Genomic DNA, 22,624 nt, shown 5'->3' with positions numbered 1-22,624 from the left:
CAGTGTTTTCACAAATCATACACAGGGTTTTTTGCTATCTGTAGTCAGTTTCAGAAAACAAACAAAAACCATCACATATCTATGACTGGCACTGTGCAAGTAGAAGAATAATTATTTTTATGTACAGAAATAAAAAAGTATTGATCTCTATTCTGGCTCACTTCTGCAGTCCCTTCTAATACTGATACAAGTGAGACAGACTTGGGTTATTCTTTCTGCCCCATGCTCGGGAACCTTTGCAGTGTGCCCTCAGGCATCCCCAGATCCTGTGATGTTACCTCCTTTGCAATGTTATCTCCTTTGGTAAATGTAAAAGCAGAACTGGCTTCAATGGATGAAGAGAAGGCTGAGGTACTGAGTGAGTTCTTTGCCTCGGTCTTCACTGGCAGCCAGGATTCCAGTACTTCTCATGTCTGTGAGCCCTGCATCCCTAAACCTCCAGGTGGGGACTGGGGTGGTAAATCCTTCCCCAGTGTGAGGACAGAGCAGGTCTGACACCGCCTCATGAGACTGAATGTGTACAAGTCTATGGGGCCGGATGGCGTGCATCCCAGGGTCCTGAAGGAGCTGGCTGAGGTGGTTGCTGAGCCGCTCTCCATCATATTTGAAAAGTTGTGGCTGTCAGGTGAGGTCCCGGATGACTGGAGGAAGGGTCACGTCACTCCCATATACAAGAAAAGGAGCAAGGAGGACCCCGGGAAGTACAAGCCGGAGAGTCTCACCTCTGTTCCTGGGAAGATCATGGAACAGATCATACTGGATGACATGCTTGATCACATGAGGAATGGGCGTGTGATCCATGACAGCCAGCACAGCTTCACCAGAGGAAGGTCATGCTTAACCAATTTGGTGGCCCTCTATGATGGAATGATGGCATCAGTGGACAAGGGAAAGGTGACCGATGTCATTTACCTGGACTTGAGTAAGGCCTTCGACATGGTCCCCCACCACATCCAAATTGGACGGATGTGGATTTGATGGGTGGATTTGATGGATGCATAAGAAATTGGTTGAAAGGCTGCAGACAGGGTGATCATCAATGGCTCTATGTCCAGGTGGAGGCTGGTGATGAGTGGCGTCCCCCAGGGGAGAGCTGCTGGAGAGGGTCCAGAGGAGAGCCACAAAGATGATCAGGGGACTGGAGCACCTTCCCTACGAAGACAGCTGAGGGAGCTGGGCTTGTTCAGCCTGGAGAAAAGAAGGCTGCAGGGTGACCTCATTGCAGCCTTTCAGTACCTAAAGGGAGCCTACAGACAGGAGGGGAATCAACTCTTTGAAAGGGTTGATAACTGCAGGACAAGGGGAAATGGTTTTAAGTTGAGGGAGGGGAGATTTATGTTGGATGTCAGGGGGAAGTTCTTTACAGAGAGACTGGTGAGGTGCCGGAACAGGCTGCCCAGAGAGGCTGTGGATGCGCCGTCCCTGGAGGTGTTCAAGGCCAGATTGGATGGGACCCTGGGCAGCCTGGTCTAGTATTAAATGGGGAGGTTGGTGGCCCTGAATGTGGCAGGGGGGTCGGAGATTCACGATCCTTGAGGTCCCTTCCAACCCTGGCCATTCTGTGATTCTGTGACTGTCTGATGGTGTACTGAAGTATAGTAATCCTAAATGGCTTGTGCAGGACCTAAGAATGCTTGGAGCACCAAACAGCTCAAAGATTTGTACCATGTGCAAAAAACTTTAAATTTTTTTCTGTAAAATGGAAGCAACTTACCAACAATTGTACGTCCATCCCCTCCTAATTTCACTCGAAGTGGGTTGCCTTGGGAATCTTGGAGGTATTTTCCTTCAACATTTAACACTAGTCCTCGGTCAAGATCTACAATCTAAAAGCAATAGATGGACTCAAATTTAGCTAGTGTGAGAGAATGTGAAAAGAAATCCTGGGGAAATTCTGATGGTAAGTGTGATGAAGAATAGGTACAACACCTCCAGACAGACTTTTAAAAGTGAGTATAGGAATCACTGATAAATTACTGCTGAAGAAGGCAAATCCCCAGGAGTGAAGCTTCAGTGTTGCATCAGAACCATATTCATATTGACCTCTATAATGCGAGCATGTACAGGAGCTACTCCCTTGACTTGCTGCACTGAGTTTTTTGGGCTGCACTACTCCTAAGGTGGATTAATGTAACGCTTATTTGAGTATGACTCCAAGTCCTTTTAAAAACAGTATTTAAAAGTACATCTGCTAATCAAAAAAAGAAAAATATTAAACTAGCTAATTTAGATTGAAGTAGCAAAACAAAGTTACTAAGATTTTAATTGAGGTAGGAGACTGAAGAAAAGCCTCTGTCTCATAAAACAAATCTGTCTGAGAGCCTGGACTGAATTTAAGAGGTTACTTCAATTAAAATCCAGTCCTCATTGCTATTTCAACCCAAAACAGCTGAATTGTGTGCTGTTTTAACCTGGGTTATTACATGCTGTGGCATAGAGCACAAAAATACAAAAGCTGCTAGCTGATGAGAACTGGGAAGAGGACAAGAGCAGCACTTTCAAGTTGGCAAGAAAAGCTTGAATTTGGTGTTGCAGAAAAGACTGTAGCAGGAGGAACAGTAAATCATGAGATTTGCAGAGGTCAGGCAGACTCTGGAGGCCTTCAGGCCCCAGATGATGACAGATGATGACACAGGTCCTCTTGCTTTACAAGATGTTTAGAACGTTCTACTTGCAGCAATGTCTCCCTCTCCTGCAGCAGGGACAGATGCCCCACAGCTTCCCTAGGACCTTTCTAGCCCACTTTCTGAAGTCTATCTGAAGAATTTTGGACTTGCTTTTCAAAACGCCTTCCTTGAACGTGAGTTACCTGATGCACTTTTCTGTGCTCCTCTATTGCAATAAAGAAGACTGAAATGGCCACAGAATAATTGGCTTTATGCCCCTTCTTTTACTTGTATCATGTGGTGTTCTATTCTATGAGCAGCTCTACTGACATCACTGAAGATGGTCGGAGCCTTACCCTACCCAGTGTTTGAACAAGCATGCATGAAACGTTATTTTCTTCACTACAGTGGTTGGTCATAAACTGACTGGAAAGGATTTTAAAAGTCAAGTATTTAGGCACCTAGTAGGACTTGCTATTAATAGTGCGTGAGATCACTAGAAATTAGACTGAAACACAAAACACTCAAAAGTATCATTTTGAGGCCTGTCACCCCATAAAACCTACTGTGACATATTTGGTTTTAGAGCAACATGCCATTTATGGAGCAACTTCTCATGTTGACAGTCTTGTTCAAGAGCCTCTCTCTGGAGATGCATCTGGAAGAAACATCATCACAGAGCTCATCTTTCATGGAAACTGCTCTGGACAATTTCCATTCACACTGTGCAGCAGCATCCTGAGTCACTGGGGAGCATAAGTTCCACTGACCGTGACAAAAAAGTTTTGCTAAGTCTATGGGAGTACTGATGCAGTTAAGCATTCGAAGTTTTAAATCAAATGTTTGAAATGTTTGAATAATGAAATGGAGTATTTAGATTTAAACAAAAAAGTGGAATTACATCATTAAACCACCTAATTTTACAGCTTCTTTGACTAGGGGTACTGTTTCTCCTCTATTCTCAAAGAAAAAGTAAGTAAAACAAAAGGCCAAAACATCTCGAATTTGCAGAGGTCACCCTACCCACTTTGTTCCTTGTGGGCCATTGATTACTCTCTGTCCACTTGGTTTTCCATTATTACCAGTTAATATTTTTCCATTTCCATTCTTTGTTGTAAGGTTAGGTCGGCCATTGTAACCTGAAATAAGAGAAGGAAATAACAGTGGTTTAGAAGAAAATTGTGCATACTACAAAGCATAGTAGTTTATAACATAGTTTAAAATGCAGTTTAAAATGCAAAGGAATACAAAACCTCTTAAGAATATACTGTTAAATGCAAATCTTGTGTAAGTGTTTTACTGGTGAAGGTTTTAAGATGACTCCCACTAGCAACCCTTAGCTTTGTTTAACAGATGCAGATATTCAAGACTTTCTCATGATACATCTCAAAATCTGTAATCAATATTCAAAAAGTAAGCAACTGAACCAATGTGTAACATCATTGCCGGATCTGAGAAGCCGTACAAAACCCTATTCAGCTGCCCATTTGGGCTGCCATGCATTGCAGCAGAGGTGGAAACATGGCCATCAAGACACTTTTGAACTTTGTAAACATTTGGGGTGTGTGTTGAGAGAAGAAATCTTATTAAACAGAACAACTTTCCTAATCTATCCTTACACAAAACTGAAGACCCAGAAATCACTATGGATGATGGGAGCCTGAGCAGATCAGACTTTGGGACCAAAGGCCTAGGGCACACATGGATTAGACAGTGTCCTCAAAAACTGGGCTCCCTGAGAACATCCGAAATAAAAAAGTAGAATGTTATACTAAACAACTGAGTTTGCATTCTGATAGAGAACTTTTCAAGGATTGCTGAACTTATGAAAACCTCAATTCAGTAACATTAGTAGAACAAAGACAAGATACCTTGCCTATAAGGAGGTCTAACAAACTGCCGCTGGGAAGGGCTCCGTAGCCTGGAGTTCAGTAGTCGCTGGCGAGGGGACAAAGTGGAAGAGGAGACAGTTGGAGGAACAGTGTGTGTCGTGGTAGATTGAGAATAACGTGGCCAGATGAAGCTTGGTTTAGAAGGGGTATGTTTGTTAGAGGAATGAATAATTCGTGACGCCACAGCAGAGCTGCCTGGAGATTCAGGAGAAGATATTTTTAATGTTGGAGTTTCTTCCTTCTCTTCCTCTTCAGATCCTAGTTTGTGAGGTAGAAGAGTGTCCATAGATTTCCTCTTATTGCTAGCAGTGTCATATGTGTTTTTATTACCTCTAGAAAGAGAAGGGGACCACTTTGCTGCCAAAGATGTAGGTTTCTCTTCCATCTCATTCTGATCATACTCACTGTTATAATCATCGTCTTCATCAGAAACGGACTGACGAGATTTAGAAGAGGAAAAGGAAGGAACTTTTCGAGGAAGTTCAGTTTGGGACATTTTAGATGGTAACAGGTCATATTTTTTCTCTGTATGGGACACTATTCTTGTAGCAGCCCTTGATTGACTAGATAATGAGGGACGAGTTTGTCTTGAAGAAGAGGACGATAACTTTGAATTATACTGGTTGTCTTTTGCTTTATCGCTGGCAGAACTAGAGTCTGGCTGATTAAGTTTTGATTTGTGGGAAGGTACCTGAGAACCTGGTTGCTGTTGCTTTGATAGAGACAAACTTGAGCTTCCCTGAGAGAAAGATGTAGGTAATCCCCTAGAAGTGGACACTTCCTTAGGAAACACAGAGCGACTGCTGGCTCTGTCACTGTCTTCTGTTACATCCTCATCATTATCTTCCTGCAATTCCTCATTACTCTGGGATGAGATAGGAGATGGTAGCCGCCTGCCCCTGGAATGCAGTAAGGAAGGACTGGTTTGTACCTTCTGCAGAGGTTCCGAACGGGAGGTCTTCTGGGTCTTTTGTAATGGAAGATGAGAAGAGAATGTCTTTTTAGGCAAAGATACACTTGGATGGCTTGGGTCCACCTCATGAGTTACAACAGACTGCCGATTTGATGGCAAACCCCTGAGTCCAGGCTCTGAAGTTTTAGAAGGCACTTTCACCAGCAAGGGATTTGGCTTTTCTTCCACATTGCCAGAGAGATCATTATTTTTAGCTGGCAGAGAATGGGAAGAGGCTTTAGGAGAAGGCACATTAGTATTACTTTGCCTCAGTTGCTTTGTTTCGTTATCTGAGTACGTAGGAACAGATGAGGCAGAAGAGCGTTGTGCTGAGGATGGTGACAATGCTGATGGCTCACGTTTCTCTGCGCTAGTCTGCCGTGATGCCTCTGGTGTGTGGGTTCGAACAGGGGTCCTCCCTGAGGCAAGAACAGGGTGGATTGTCCGACTAGAAGACAGGGGTCTAACAGTCCTCCTGTGATCCTGGGCTTTTGGCAGTGTCACTGGAGCTTCTTCAGATGAATTATGATCCTCTGTCACTTCAGTAGACTGGAGATCAAGTTCCAGCTCTCCTGTCTTTCTGGAGGGTAACTGAGATTTACTTGGAACACCTCCTCGAGTCAAGACTTTATTCTTATATTCAGAAAGAAGACTGTTTTTATCACCAACACCAGGTGAATGAACAGATGACTGCTTAGAGGAAAGTGACATCTGCACTTGTGAAGAAACAGAGGAACTTTGAGAAGGAGATGAACCAGCATTCACAGGTTTTTTAACCCCTGAATTGTCTTGAATCTTTCTTTGTTGCTGAGCAACTGAATCCTCATTAGGAGCTGAAAAAAAAAAAAATGTTTATTCATAACAATAGCAGAACAAAATACAAGAAGAGAAACCAGTCAGGTAGCAAGAACAAGACTACTTAGGAGAACATGAGACAGTATTTATTTCTGTGCTAATCCACTTATGTGGATTTTTTGGTAACTTGAGTAAAACTTCAAGCAATTAAAATCAAATATCTAAAAGTGGGGCCTGCAACATTCGGTCAGCAGAACCAGATCTTTAGCAGAACTTAGTCACGTTTATGACAGCATGCTGCACTGTTCTGTCTGAGACAGGACACATTTTTAATTTAGGATTCAGCAAAATCCCACAACAGCACCTCTCTGGCAAGGAGGCAAACACAGAGTTGTATGAAAGTTAAAGGCCAATTTAGCTGACTTTAAAGAGCAGGAGTTGTCAAGAATAGTGCAACCAAAGAACCAAGTATAGTTTTATTTGGCCTTTGCGTAACAAAAGTGCATATATTCATGCAGCATACCAGGAAATAAAGTATGATGTGCCTTTATTTAAAGTATTACAGTGTTCATAATATTACATGTGGTAGAGCAATGAATGCTCATTTATATGCTTATCTACTATAAGCTTATATGCTTATCCATAAGCATCTCTTTGGACAATATAATGATGAAAAGAGCTAGCAGAAACAGTGTTGAAGAAGTAAAATCCCCCAGGTTAGATAGAGGGAGCACAGGAGAAGCTAAGAAAAGTCAGAGAATGAATGTAACTGGAACCTAGGCAAGAATAGACAGACTAAGCAATTAGTGACTGGCTTGCTGCTTACCTGCTGGGATGGCGACACTGAAGGCTTTAGACTGAGGACCGGGTCCCCTCCTGTTTGCTGCACGAATTTTGAAAATATAGCGCTCCCCAGCCTGCAGACCATCTATTATGGCTGATGTTGTAGCTCCAGAGTAGGTGATGGACTTTGCTCCAAAAGGCTTGAGAGCAGGGGCGTATGAAAGAATGTATTCTGAAATGATTTGGCAGACGGTTGGAAGGAGGAAACTGAAAACAGTCCTGTTTCCAGCGGACAGACTGTATGGGTAGGATGAATTAGAACGTGCATTACTAAAATTAATACACTAGCAATGCACGTCGAGTCAACAGCTGGAGTACAAAGAAATGATATATCTACAGATCGGTAAGTTAAATAAATATTTGTTCATCTTTATAGAAAGATAAAAACAAATCATTTCAATGATCTAATGACTGAGATGATTTAAGAAATTTGTCTTGTTCTCGTCTTTCAGATTAGGATTACAGTGGTACACATGCATCCTGCTAGTTGTCTGTAGGAAGGGATAACTGTGGGCATGAAGAGGAGCTTAGCCACATGTAGATTTCCTTGTTTTTTGAAGCCTCTGTAAGAGGCCAAAACAGGATTCTGAGAATAAATTCCAAATGAATGAGTGAAAAACTCTAAAACTCTAACACTACTAAGAACATGGAAATCATTTTTTTTTCTAAAAATGAGATTGTATTCAGTGCATTAAGAAATAATCCAAGCACATGTCATCAAAACAAAAAAAAAAAAGTCATGAATATGGAAACGCATTTGCTGCTTAGACGAAACAAACACCACATGGTATTAGAAGGTATTATGAACTTTGAATTAGATTTTGTTTGTTTTAGAATGCAGAGGAGATGTTTTAATTACAGAAAAACTGGTGTTACTCTGGTAGCTTTCAAATGGCTACCAGAAGGCAGTTCTTTAATATGTGGTATAAACACATAAAAAGGAAAGACTGCAAAACAAAAGGACAGAAAGACAAAAATCCCGGATTACCACGTGCTATCAAAATGACTAAGAAGTGCTAATTCAGTGATTTCACTTAGCCAGTGTATATTTTATGTATGCTGTTTATTTAGTTTAAATAACACTTCATAGTGTAACACTTCATGTAACACTTCATAGCCAAGCAAAATGTAATGATACACTAAGTGCATATAAGTGTTCAGCCCACAGGTATCTTTAAAATAGTTCATCTAGATGAACTGTCTAAAGATCAGCAGCCAAATATGGAAGAAGGGTTACAGACTGCTCAAAATTACAAGCAGATTTTAAATTTCAGATAATGTCCCTGCATGACCATATTTTTAAAATAATAATTCTTAGTCAGAATTGCAGTTCTATTGAAGTAATTGGCAAAACTCCTTCTGAGTTCAAAGAGGAAAGAATTCCAGCATTGCCTGGAAGAATGAAGAATGCATACAGCAAATCTTTTACAGGGACACAGCACACTTCCCTCCAGGACTGGGACTTTTTAAATCCTGAAATGCTTCAGCGCTGATAAGGCACTTCCAGAAACCTGTGTAACTGGAGAACACAATCCCATCAATCAGTGGGAATGAGAGAATCCAAAAATCCTGCCTATTTCTTTTTGGAGGGAAAAAGGGGAAAAAAATCCAAGAAAGCATTTTTTTTTTTAAACATCCCATGCAAGTTAATGGCCACTCACTGACAAATGAGCTTTCCACCCACGTATGACACTGCTACACTGCACAAGCCTTATGTGTGAAATCTGTTGAAATCTCTATTTGTGCTTGCTTTATAAGCAGAGGCTTTCCTTACACAGTAATCTACAAATAAAACACAGTACAAACTCACTCACATTCTTGGCAGCCACTCAACGCTTCCTTAGTTTTTTTGTTTGTTTGTTTTGCCTAACAATCCAATTACAAATCCTTTGGGAAAAACCCTTCCTGAGCTCCATTTCAACCTGCTTAATGATGAAGAAGAGGTAAGTATGCATGTGTGACATCTCAGGAAGCTCTGTGATATCCTCGGAACAAGGTGATGGCTTCCCAGCAGTGCAGTAGAAAATCTGGGCTGGAAACAAGGAAATCTTGCTCGGGTGTGAGCCACTAACATCTAAAGAAGTCCCAGCAGAGTCAGCAGTTTCAGCTTGCTGCGTAGTGGCAATCTGCTTTTGAGAAGACCAGATCCAATTCAGAGTTACAAACTGAGAATGACGACTTACCTTTGACTTTTCCTTCACTCTCTGGGAGAGCATCCCAGGATGCTGCTACAGAAGTTGGTTTACCCTTCAAGGGCCAAACATCTAAATTTTCAGGTGCACTTGTAGGAGCTGTGAAACAGACAAACAATAGAAAAGGCAATTAAGAAAGCATGAGCTACGTGGCACTTGCTTTTTGCTTCTTCTTCTCGTGGCAGAAATGCCTATATGGTCATTTCAAAGACAAATGCAAAGTACATACAGAGCTCAGGTCCATGCATGCGCCTATTACATCTCTGTCAGGCTGATGCATCCAAAGGAAGAGGCAAGTCCAAGCTGCAGTGCTGTTCCTCTAATATACCCAAATCACCTCTCCCAGTCTCATCTCACTGCAGCAGCACTAGTTCTTCTCCATACATACCCGCCTCTGGGGTTCGTTGAAAGACAGACACACTCCATTTGCCTTCCTTTTCTCCCTCCAAGATTTGGACAGCAAACTCATACATGGTGTCTGGTGCCAAGTTCTCCACCAGCGCCCGCCGGTTGGACACCTGCTTGTAATCCCACCTTGCTGATTCTCCCTTTTCTCGATAACGAACATTGTACTGTCTGGGATCAGACACACAAGGAAACAAAAGTTCAAACACAAAGCACATTAGCAGAGTGAAAGCAACAGCCCCCGAGGTCCCAGCCCCATGTTGCTGCCTAGTCACCATCCCACCGTGGTTTCTCTGCTTACTTTTACCTCCAGATGGTGAAGCACCCCCTACCAGCCACTGTCACAGAGACATGCACATTCCTGTGCCCTAAGTGAAACTGCTCCCGCTACCAACTGTTATTAAATAAATGCAGAACTAATCATTGCTGCACTGTCAGCATTTCACCTCCAGTGTCTATTCAGACAAAGACACATGGGCTAACTACCTATTTGCTGCAACCTTCTGCCTTTCATACTGTTGGTCTGTCCAAGCAACGAGCACAGACTGAGAGGACATCACTCGAACAGTTATGTCCTGCACCACCTCCACCTCTTCCTCCTCTGAAATGAGAAAATAAAATGGCACATCAATAATAAGAATAGTGGAGATCCCATTTAAAAAAACAAAACAAAACAAAAACCCTAGTAGTTCATGCTATAATAGGCAGACAGCATGGATGCATAGCAAAGACAGTAGTAGTGGAAAAGCACATGCATTTGCTTACAGGACTTGAGTACTCATATATTCTGTAGTCCTTTAATATTTTGCTCAAGCAAGCAGCTGCAAAGCACACTTCTTTCAAATGGGCTATTAATGTAGATAATACAAGATTTTCCATTGTAAACAAACTCTCCTGCACACTGGCAAAGAGTTCTTATCTACTACTGAAAAGTGGATTAGAGGACCTATCCACAAAGAACACACATTTTTCATTACCTCTCATGATAGCAGTGTCTCATAAACAAGCCACAGAAGTGGAAATCTCTGCCTTTGTCCTGAAAGTGGTTGCTTGCAATGGGAGCATGCGAAAAGTGAAAGTAAGCATGAGTAGTGGATGGCAACACCTTCATAGAGAAGATGGGATTTTAATAAGACATAGCTCCCAGTTCTGACAAAGGCATTTTCTATCACCATCAAAATACTTGAAACAAATCCATCCACACTACACTGTTCTAATCATAATGTGAGGGAGCAAGAAGGTGGCATAGGCAAGGAGATGACTCAGAAATTCACTCATCCTTTTTGATGAGTGTGTAACTCAAAGTGTGTAACACTTTCCCTCCAAAGGAAAGTGAACACTTTCCTATGACTTTGCTGTCTGGGCTGACTGGAAATCAACCCTGCAGAAAACAGGGCAGAGGTGTGACAAGAAGGCATCTAGTTGTGGAGGTGCTGGCTTCCATTTAATCAAGCCTTCTCATGGGGTTATTGCAGTTCATAATGTTTGCCAATAGCTACAGCAGAGGAGATTAAAAAATAAAGAAGAAAAAAAACAAAAACTCAACCATATTATGGGATTCTGTTTTTTTATTAATACTGCTTGAGACACAGAAGCAAAGACAACCACCAAGCACTTTAACCCACATAGAGAAACCTATCTCTAGCATTTGCAGTCAAGAAACACAAAGCTATCTCAATTCAAAAGTCTCCAGGAATTGACAGTTGATGTGAAAGAAACATACCTATGACTTTCCTTTTAGTTAAAGATGACCTATAGACAGGTTGACTGCGTCCTTGGGTACTCCGTGATGGCAAAGAAACCACATGAACTGATTCAGAGGCTGTACATGGGAGGGAAAAACAGATTTTTCTGTAAACTTGATAATTATAAAAAAAAACAACAAACACTTTACAGGCAAAAATCCATTTTATTCTTTTTTAAGATATGAAAGGATACGTAATTTATTTGGATTCATATAATTTATTTCATAAGTTTCAGAATGCATATGGTAAGAACAATAAAGTTGGTACTAGAAGCAGGAAAGCGAATTATTAACATGAAAAAAAACACATTACAAGATTTCTATGCTCAAGCCTTGAGTTCCTCTCCTGAGAATTTGATTATTTAAAAAACATTTGTTCTCCATCTTGAAAAAACTGTAATGTAAAAGAATGAAAACAAGAAGATGGTTAAAACCACGTTACATAGAATTTCTCATCAAGATGCACTATGATACCAAATTCCCTCTAAAATCACGACCAAAGAAAAAAGATAAAACAAAAACCCACAGTACATAACACGTAGAGACAACCTCAGCCTGAACAAACTTAGAGTAAGGATGAAAGCGTAAGAAACAGAAGCAGGAGCAGCAAACACAGCAGCCAAGGACTACAGAGAAACTCGGACCAGAAGAGAACTGGATTGCCAGCACAACATTTGCACAGATGTGGAAGAACTTCCAGCTACAGTGAGTCTCTTTCCAGAGCTGGTCTTGGCAGAAAGATGAAAAGTGAAGAGAAGGGATGAGAATAATTAGGGGATCCCAGCTAGGAAAGGCTGTGAAACCCTGGAATAACTGATAAAGGTGACCTAGAAGTTCTCTCTCCTTGGATAAACCAAGATAAATATGTTCTTTTTGTACTAAGCCAACAAAATAAAAGAGGAAATAGATATTTAGATTACAACGCCAGGAATTCTGGCAGTCATATGTGATTTCTGAACCATCACCAGTCTTGTAATCCAAAACCAAACTGTCTGTGGGACAGGCTTCCAATATACAGGAGAGACTAAGAATTTTAACCTTAAGCAAATGCATCCAAGCAGTAAAGAGCAGCTAAAACTTCCAAGAAGAAGGTTAAAGTGAGAGCCATGAATGCAGACCTTGAGCCCACTCAAGGTAGAGAGCTTACAGGACAAAGACGGGTAAGAGGAGAATGACAAAACCCAAAAAGAGATGCCCTGCCTATAGAGAAACAAGATTGCTGCAAACGCCATTGTTACAGCTAGCTGGAAGTCCTTTAGGTCAAGAGCATGTGATCTAATGAAGGAATGCAAATCATCACAGTATGGCAGGACAGGACAGGAAGCACAGCAGAGGCCAATCTGACACATACAACGATAGTGGTCAGAACCTCCCTAAGAAATTACTGAGGACATGGGCATATGAGGGTAACATGGTAACATGTGAGTGTTTTTTATCCACTGGTCTGAAATAATGCAGGGACAATTTTTAAGAAGAGAAGAAGAAACAGTGGATTTGAGAGGTGCCCCCCCACCATGTGAGGAGACTCTGAGCTATGCCTCTTCTTCTCTGCCCTTCCTCTGCTATTCACACAGGTAACTTACACATGGCCTCTTTTTAATATATTTTACTATGCTTTCCAGCTTGGTAATCACATTTTCATGTAACACCAAACACACAGCAAACATTTTCATTTATAAGAGGAAATAATTCTGATGGCTACAATAACATCATCTACGGCCACGTAGCAGCAACAGGCAATTACAAAAGACTGCTTTTTGCCAGGAGAAAAGCCTTGTCGGATATAGCAAGAGAAACCAAAGACAGAACGAATTGATGGGGTCACTGCCAAGGGCAGTCTGGCAGCAGTTCTCCCCCAGATGGTATCATAAAAATCTGGCTTACCAAGTTTTCTTGCTTCCTGGTTTTGCCGTTCTTGTGGCAGCGGAGCGTAGCTCATCCTTCGGCTGCTCTCTCCATACCCACGGATCTGCGATCTGCTGCGTGGACCCCTGAAGCCTGCTCCATAAGGTGGCCTCCACCGAAAAGAAAACCTGCCATCTGGAGACTGGGCACGAGCTCTCAGGGGTCTGCTTGGCACGTCCTTCTCTTCAGAAAGTAAGCAAACACACACAAACATCACCACAGTTATTATAAAGCATATGACATACATAGCAGCCCACATACATCTGTTGGAAGCACACATATTAAATAACATCAGAACAAAGAATATAATTTTATAGTTTTTTAATTTTGCTCTAAAACCCAAACGCAGAAAGAAGCTTTCCTAGCAGGATAGACAATACTCCACAATGTCTTTTCTCAGGCATTTCAGACAGAGTGGTACAGCACACCCAAAGTGAAAACACACTGTAGTACAAGAACTGCTGCCAGAAACCAGGGTTGTCTTGCAGCTTTCCTGTTTAATCTTTCCCCATTTTTTATAAATCCCCTTTCCATAGTTCAGGCACACAAGAACATTATTTTTCTGGCAAGTGCTAAAGGTCAGTGTAAAATGAAGCACAGAGCAATTTCACTATTTTTAAACTTTTAGAAACTAATCTACATTAAAAGCAGGTTCTCTTCTCCTAAATCCTTCCCTAATGGTTCTGCTCACTGACAGCCTTGCATTTAACAGGTCTGTTCTACAAATTCCTCCACTTGACTTCACAAACTCCCACTACATGACATTTGAGCATTCTGTACTGTAACAGGTACTTCATGCAAGCCATTTGGCAAGTTAGCAGTGCTCTTTTAAGAAGCTATAAGGCAAGGATTCCTCAAGCAGCTAGTTTGCTTGTACTAAAACCCTCTCACCCATTGGCTAAGCCAGCTACTGTAACTACAGAAATGTCAGAACAAGAGCCTGGGACTGTACCAGCAGCCAGTTGCAGAGACCTGGGCAGACATCAGTGCACTGAAGTACCCCCTGCCAGAGCAGCAGTGAAATTCTCTTTCCTGCACCAGCTTGAGAGCTCCTACTTATTTCCAGTTATGTTACCTGAACTGTGTATCAATGCCCCCATGTCTCCACATACACCAAAAGCAGATTCTTTGCGATGTTCCTGCTCAGTGACACATCTATAACCGAGCTTTTCACTGGGTCCTGATCTGCTGACAAAGTTTCAACTTCTCACAATCTACCAATAAACTTTTATTCTATTAATTTATTCTTTGGAAAGGACCACAGTGACTCCCAAAGCTGTTTGCAGAGCTCTCTTTGAAATCTCTGAGAAATGCAAGATTTCAGTGCTAAACAGGTATACAACACATGCAGAGAACAGCACACTCCCAGGGATCTATGCCATTGCACTGAAAAACGGCAGCAGCTCAGCACAGTAAACTTTGCTGAAACTTTTATTTCACCTACAGAAAGACAAGATCATCATTTTAAACACACAGACTTAACTGTGCCTCCCTGGTAGCCGCTTCTCACCAGTCCAACAAAACGAAGCAGCTATAAACCCAGATTAATCAGCCAATTAAATCAGTACAATAAAGATAACTGCTTTCATGAGGCTCCCCAGTCACTTTTCAAGGAATGTTCAGCCACACATGCTGTTAAACACCTGCTCCCACAGAGTTTATTCTTCTTGCTCTCCTGAGCAGTTGTTGAGCACAGATTTCGGAAGTTCACCCGTCATGGATCACGCAGGCAGAGATCTTCAATCACAGCATCACCGTGGAGAAACAAAAGACAGCAAAATCCAAGTTGGAAGGAAGCCCTAGAGGTGGCCTGTCTGACAGGAGCCAGACCACCTCCAACAATGAGCAAGGCCAGCTAGTCTTCAAAACCCCATGGACAGAGTTCACAGAGTCTCCCTTTGGGCCCACTCCTGTGCTGTACCAGCTGCCTAGAGGGAAAGTTTTCCCAAATGTCCCACTCGAACCGCAACTTGTGGCTGCTCACACAGCCTAACAGCACCAAACAGCAGCTTTCTTGTAGTCCTGGTTCAAGCAGTGGCTGGCTGCTGTGGGATATTCTCCACCTTCCTCTTGGCCAGACCAGGCAAGCCCCACTCTCACAGCTTCTAATAGCAGCCCATGTGCAGCTGGCAGCCATAACCTCTTCACATCTCAGCATTCCTCCTGAGCCCCATCCTTGGAGGTATTCAAGCCCAGGCTGGATGGGACCCTGGACAGCTTGATCTGGTAGGTCACAGCCCTGTCCATGGCAGACAGTTGGAGCATAATGATCTTTAAGGTCCCTTCCAACCTAAGCCATTCTATGATTCCACGAGCTGGGTCCCATTGGACAACCATTGTGGCTGTCCAGCTCTGGCCAGAAGGCAGTAATAAAAGCCCAGGTTTCTTCTCAGCAGTCCTGTACACTGCTGAGAACTGAGAGCCTGCTGGTGTGGAGAGCAGGAAGCAACACTGCAGTGCATCAGCTCTGCTTCACCAGTCAAAAGCCATGGCTTCCAACTGGAATTAAAACAGAGAACTGTAAGTGACAAAGGATTCAAAATAAACTAGCCTAGCCAGAAAGCCATATGGCAAGAATTCAATTTAAAACAAATGTGGCTTTAAGCAAAGAGAATTTTACCGGCACTGATGCTGAGTGAAGGCGATCAGCTGAGGTTTTCAAACCAGTGCTTCCTAAGGGTTCAGTTATTTTCCTCATTGTAGCACAACATTTATTGCCCATTGCTTCTATTTTTCTAGTTAGCTTCACTCCTATTATTCTTCTCTCATTACAGTTTGACCAACAGGAAAGCATCCAGGACAGAGCTATCAAAGAACAGTTTAGATAGTTCTGATGGTAAACGTGGAACCACCAAAAACACTATTTTTATGTGAAGCACGTGTCCAGCTAGGCAAGGAAGTTCTTTCTCATTAAGAACAAAGAGCAGCAGAATGAAACTTGTCCATGCTGCTGCAGCCCATGGCCTGGGAGCCATCAACCTCATCCAGAATATGGCTGATGGCTCTGACCTTGGACACAGAAAAAGACTGCTTCATCTTATATAAGCACCTGCAAACTTGCTGTCCCAAAGGGCTCAATTGCACCACAAAGCTGGACTCTCCACTCTCCACCAGTCAGGACATTTCCCGCTCAGTGAGTCCCCACAGACAGCAAGTCACTGCTTTCTGCTGTCACATCCCCTGTATCTGTGCACTCTCCTGCTCTGGTCTCTCCTCTCACATTGGCCCCAGCAAGAAGCATGGATTTCCATGGGAACAGTAATGCAGAGACTGCAGTGGCTGAGGAACAAGCAAAGCTAACTTAGCCCTACGGAGCATAGCCTGATCCTGCTGGCCAGGCTCATTTGTCTTAAAAAACAAGCAAGCAATCAAAAAAAAAAAAAACAAAAAAAAAAAAAAAAAAAAAACAACCAACACACAAAATTAAAAAAACCCAAATACTTGAATAATAACATTTTTCTAAACATCAGGTCAGAGGAAGAAATAAATCTGGAGCATCATTCAAAGTAATTCAGTTCCCAAAGCAGTGATTCCTGTGGGGAGCCTGAACTCGGGAACAAGAGTCTTAAACAGCTCACAGTTCATGAAAAAAGAAAGGTCAAAGCACTACGAAGGTCAAATCCCATGATCTTTTTCTGTCTCTAGGATTCAGGTGCTGGATGTGCACGTGGAAATATCAGGACTTGGATTTATAAGAGTATGCAGTTTGTTTATTTGCTGAGCCTTGCTGAGCTAAAGAAAACAAAAGAAAGCAAAATCTCTTGGGAAAAAAAAATAAGGCATTGTGTTCAGTCATAGACTAAGAGAGACAAGAACAGGTGCAAGAAATGGGGTTTGAAGAGGAGAGGCTGAAACGATGAAGAGCCAGGGAAGTAACTGCTTGATAGCAACAACATTAGATATTATAGTAATACTAAAGACAACATGGAAATATGGATACAAATGGAAATTTGGTGTAAACTGAGAAGAAACAGTGCTGAAATTGAGAAAAGGACAAGAGAGAAGTATGGATGGAAATGAGAGATGGACGACTATAAAATGGATCCATTGGGGTGATGCTGGGCTTCATCTACCTTCAACCAGACTTTATACAAATTCTGTAGTTTCTTCCGAACAGGTTCATGTGACAATAAGAACTGGTTCACTTAAACACAAAAATCCAACAGTTATGCAAGTACAACAACAAATGGTAAAGAGATCAGTAAATTAAACCACTTTCTGCAAATGGGAGGAAAGATGCATTGGATTACAACTGGGAGTTTTCATTTCCAGTGATACAGAAAGTAGTACGTTTACCAACAGGAGATCCAAACACACAGAAACTCCCATTTCTTGCTCGCTACCTGGCATAACATACTGCCATAGGATGGATGGATGGATGCTTTGCACTGTTGCTCACTCCCAACATTAATACTACAGCTCCATCCAGGTCTGGTGAGTCATTCCCAGATAAATGGGCTTTTTAAAATGGAGTTCCTAAAATGGACAGTGAGAGCAGTCAGTTTTAGGGTCCCTGAGAGTGGGGGCATTTCTACCATTCCTTGGATTGCCTATAGGCTGATCCAGCCAGGCATCTCTCCTTGTCTTTTGCAGTGGTCTAAATGTAGGCAAGTTGCTTGAATCCTCAGTGAAAGATAACTTCAAAAGGTCCAAATACAAGATACATACTTCAGATCAATGTGAAAACTGAACAACTGACAGCTATGACAGTGCCTGTGACTTCTCCTATGAGACACAGTAGATCTGACATTTATAAAAGCACACAAGCCTGCAGCTATTGTTTCCCAGTTTATACCTACTCTGGCACACCAGGAATTCAACTGGATTTCAGCAAACTCTTGATGAGGTTCCAAAAGCATAGCAATGAAAAGACTAACACTGCAAATGCATTCACTCCTGACCATTATTTTCTAATAATTTTTGGGATCGACTACCAAGCAATTGACTGAACTGAAAACTTATACTTGTCCATCTCCCCAATACTTGTGCTTGCAAATACGACCAGGCTTATTGCCTGAAAACCTATTTAACAGTTTTGTGGACCTCCATTCTGAGCAAACTACAAAGATTAACTACTAACCATCTTAAGACCTCATCTAAAGTTCTATCTGCAATTAAAACAAAATCAAGTCCTTTTCTACATTCAAGAAAATAAGAATGAGTGACTCCCCTGTGCTGTCTTCAGTGTAGAAATATTAGCTACAGCTGCAGGAATTTGTATATTGTATCTTGGACCCAAAAATGCAGGGCTGATTAAAGCGCTGGTACTGATTTATCATAGTTGAAGCATTCGCTACTTTTGCCAAAGTTTCTGTGTGTGTCAGGACTGTGGGAGAACGTTTTAGAAATGATGTAAGCCCAGAGTCTGAGGTCTAAGCTGAGGATAAAACATCCTCTAAACAACCACACAAGGAGGCAGCTTGCACTTGCCAAATCACACAGATTCTTCAGAAGGCCTCATCAATTATCGAGCAATGGAAAAACAGATTAGCTCCAGATGAAAAGGAAAGTACTGACCCCTAGTAATCAATCTGTAACTGTGGGGAAAAAATATCCCAAGCAATTCAAACCAATTAGAATATGAATGTAAAAAGTAGCTGAAATCTGAATCCACCAAAAAAAATCAAAAAATAAAAAAAATTGGGCGCTGTTAATTTACCACCACAAATCTAAGTGCAAAATGTTTGCTTTTGCCTTTCGCAGTCAGCAAGAACTTTTCTGCATTTTCTCCCCATATGTCATTACTTTCAGCCCTGGAAAACTGGACCTATAAAATGTGTTCCGCTGCAGAGAGAACACGTATTTGGCAGAGATGGTAGACAACATTCATACAGTCTATAAACATCTACCAATCTCTTCATTCCAGGCAGAAGTTTGTGAGACTAAGCACAGTGACACAAACTAGCAAACTAACAGATTGAAAAGAGACATTGCTTGGAGATAACAAACTCATCAGAAAGTGATCAAACGCACGTATTAGCAAAGACCAAAAATGCCAGGTGGGAAGGAAATCCTGACATGGACAGCTCTGCTAAAAATCATCATGTCTGCACTGTAACAGTAAGCTGGTGGAATTTCTTATAGATAGAAATATATTTAATATGTTAGGTTTTCAGATAAGGCTGATCGATTCTGTACTCCGGATTTGAGACCAGTGCTCCTTTACCAAAAAATAAAAAATAAAACAAGGAAGACTAAATAAAATGTGCCAAACTGCCCAGTTCATTCACCCTCCTGAAAGAGTGGATCCTTGTCTTAAGAAGTCCTTAACTGCTCCCTGAGCACAACCAATTGTCCTCTGAGATAATAACATTGCACCACTGCCAAATTGCAAGAGCTATCCAGTTTCAGAGCTCAGCAATTCAGTTTATCAACGCCCTACAGCTTCCCTCCCAAGACCCATCGCCAATGCTAGAAACCAGCTATGGTTACTACATCTCTGAGATAATTCTTTAGCATATAATGCTGTTGGATACATGCGCTCTTAAGTGTTCAAGTCCTGCCATTGTGAGGAGAAGACATAAATGTATCAGTTGTACTTGTATTAAAAAAAAATTGACAGAAAACAAACAGAAAAGAGAGGCGCTATATTTTGATTCTTTAGTTGGCAGCTCTAAAATGAATTCCATTTGTGAGGCAAGACTCTTCATAAAACATCAACACTCTATAGCTTATTATATCAATCTCCCCTAAATGCAACTGCTGAGAAATGTACACTTGGTGACACTTAAGTCTGTAATGTGTGGCAAATGCAGCCACAGAAGGCACCAGGAAAGCCAAAGTGTGTTCATGCACCAAGGCCTGTATCACAGCCAAACCTCTGCCAGGAAAAGAGCTTATTGTTTTCAAAAATGCTTTGCAACATGATCTCCTATCATTTCATGCCCGCAATGGGTGTTGTTTTCCTCATGGCTCTCCATAGTCCTCCAGCAGGTAAACCACTTAATGCATGGGTTTTAAGGGTTGGGACAATTTGGATACATCATTTAATTTTTCCATCCAATTTGAAATAGAGTATGAATCTGAAAAAGGAGAGAGCAAAACTTCAGTAGCAGAGCCAAGCATCTAAAGTTCTGCAATTCTTTGTGTAGCTCAAGGCTTTCTATCCAGCAGCAAAAGAAAAGCCACATTTTACCATCACTGAGTGGCAGCATAGAAAGCACTACTACCTTCCTCATCCAGCAATCCGTGCAGGGGCGGCTGCTTTGTTCCCTGCTTTCACATGCTCTCAGTGTTACTTATCTTCACACAGCTATCCCAAAGCCACATCAGCAGAAAAGAACAGACAAAATAATACAGGAAGACATTTGTTTCCTACCCAAAAATTAATGCACCGTGTCAGTTTGGCAGAATACTAATGGATTTTTCCTTTTTTTTTCTTCTTTTTTTTTTTTTTTCTTGAGCTGATAGCTTGATCCAAGGTTCATTGAGAAAATGGGAGCAATTCCACTAGCTTCATCGAGGGCTGGACTGGGGCCATCCTGAGCGGAGTTCACTTCTCAAAGATATTTCCTGCAGTCGGTGAGCCAGCTCTTGCAGTGCTGATGTGGCCCTCCGAATCGAGATGCACTGCCTGCTCCAACTGCACAAGACCTTGTCCTTGACTTACTTTAGCTCAGCCACATCACACAGTGTGGCACTAACTCTAGCAGGGCTCTTCCTAGCATTGAGGTACTTAACGCATGGAAAAGTGGAATTATCCAATTAGAGAAAATAGGATTGAAATGGGAGCCAAAATCCAGCCTCAGGCTTACTGGGAAGTAGGCACCATCAACCTTGACCCTGCATGGACTGATTGGCTTATTTAATGCCGCTAATTCATATGCTCGGCATCAGATCTCCTCCTGGAAATAAGCCAAACAGTTAAAGTAGCAGAGGCAAGTGACACACAAATCCTTTGTTTCACGAAGAAAATTCATTCAACACGTATCCACACACTTGGGCTTGGCCATGGAAAGCAGGAACTGGAACACTTTAGTTCCTGCAAAGCACAATAGAAAGTGTGCCATAATTCACCAGGCTCCAGCAAGGAGTTTTGGACAGAGGACCATTATCCAACGGTAATGTTTGATTTACACAGAGCTATTCATTATACATCCGTAGAAGAGTTACCTAGCATCCAGGAGACATTCCTTAAATTGACAGCATTAACAGAAGTTTCCAGGGCACTCTCAGAAGAGCCCTCTGAATGCCAAGTAAAGTAGGACTTTGCAATTTGCAAACGCAACAACATACTTCTATGTGTTTAACAGACAAATTACAACTTAAGAACAGCAGAGAGCAAGTTACTGAAGGCTTCAGTTGAGGCATCTCCAGTGACCAAATCACCAAGGCCAACTTCCTCTGGTAAAACCCCAAAACCTTGTAGGGGTTGCAAAATCACACCACAGCCCTGCCATGGTCTGCAGGTGCCCACCAGGCAGGGCCACTTCCCCAGCAGCCCCAGGAGTGAGGGCTGGAAGAGCAGAGGGAAGGTTTGGGAGGAAAGGGGAATATGTGCACACACACCTCACATTGCATTCAGAGCAGAGGGGTTTAAGAGAATGAGAAGCACATCTACCATTGAAGAAGGAAAGAAAAGGGGCTGCAAGTTTATTTCAAAATACTTTCCATTTTGGATCCCCTTTCTACATCCTTACCATTAGATCCATTCACTTTTGTGAGCAATCGTGTTCAAAGTCACAATCTGTGTCCAGCTCTGCAAGCTTCACATCTCTCTTATCAAAAAGACGCACTACAGCGAGACATTCTCTTCTTGGCTCTCTATCAATCAGTAAGTTTGGAAGAAAAGGCAGAAGATTTGTGAGTGGCACAACTCTGTGTGACCATGACATCCACGCAGATGACAGAATCATTCCTGCTTTTTCCAAGGAATCCAAAATGACAGATGTACATACTTTTACTATGGTAGCATCCACCAGCAAAAACAATTCCAAATGCTGCTCCAGACTGTGAAAAAGAGCCAAGTCCATAAATCGTATTATTAACATTTATTCTGAATTGACTTTTTACTGAACTAACCACATAAGCAGACTTCCACAAGTTCTCCGTGAGAGCAGTGCTAAGCTGTTCTGATATAGGATGAAGACTCAACACTCTCAGCTCCTCTGGGAAAGACTTCAGCACCGCTGCGCAGGTAAGACTGCAACTTTAACTTGGAGTTTCCTGAATTCAAAGCTTTCAACACCAACATTCATGAAAAATGAGGTACACATATAATAATAAAGACATTCAATAAGTGTGCGTTTGCAAGTGTAACATTTCCCTGTGGTTATATATACATGGATATA

At 42.0% G+C, this 22,624-nt stretch overlaps 1 protein-coding gene across 1 annotated transcript in view; it reads right to left on the bottom strand.

Annotated features, from left to right (window-relative positions):
* FNDC1 (fibronectin type III domain containing 1) overlaps positions 1 to 22,624 on the bottom strand; it is a 64,422-nt gene that overhangs the window by 25,975 nt on the left and 15,823 nt on the right. Inside the window, exons 2-10 of the mRNA XM_042874681.1 lie at positions 13,314 to 13,517; positions 11,409 to 11,507; positions 10,172 to 10,286; positions 9,669 to 9,856; positions 9,272 to 9,379; positions 7,072 to 7,260; positions 4,478 to 6,283; positions 3,630 to 3,745; positions 1,715 to 1,826 (exon numbers count right to left, since the gene is read on the bottom strand). Of these exons, the coding sequence (XP_042730615.1) occupies positions 1,715 to 1,826; positions 3,630 to 3,745; positions 4,478 to 6,283; positions 7,072 to 7,260; positions 9,272 to 9,379; positions 9,669 to 9,856; positions 10,172 to 10,286; positions 11,409 to 11,507; positions 13,314 to 13,517 (2,937 nt within the window). The remainder of the gene's footprint in view (positions 1 to 1,714; positions 1,827 to 3,629; positions 3,746 to 4,477; positions 6,284 to 7,071; positions 7,261 to 9,271; positions 9,380 to 9,668; positions 9,857 to 10,171; positions 10,287 to 11,408; positions 11,508 to 13,313; positions 13,518 to 22,624) is intronic.

This window comes from Lagopus leucura, unplaced genomic scaffold (genome assembly GCF_019238085.1).
Source record: "Lagopus leucura isolate 7727_CA_CO unplaced genomic scaffold, USGS_WTPT01 Super-Scaffold_73, whole genome shotgun sequence".
NCBI classification, from domain to species: domain Eukaryota; kingdom Metazoa; phylum Chordata; class Aves; order Galliformes; family Phasianidae; genus Lagopus; species Lagopus leucura.
Note: the sequence above shows the minus strand (reverse complement) of the source record. Positions and strands in the feature narration are given on the sequence as shown.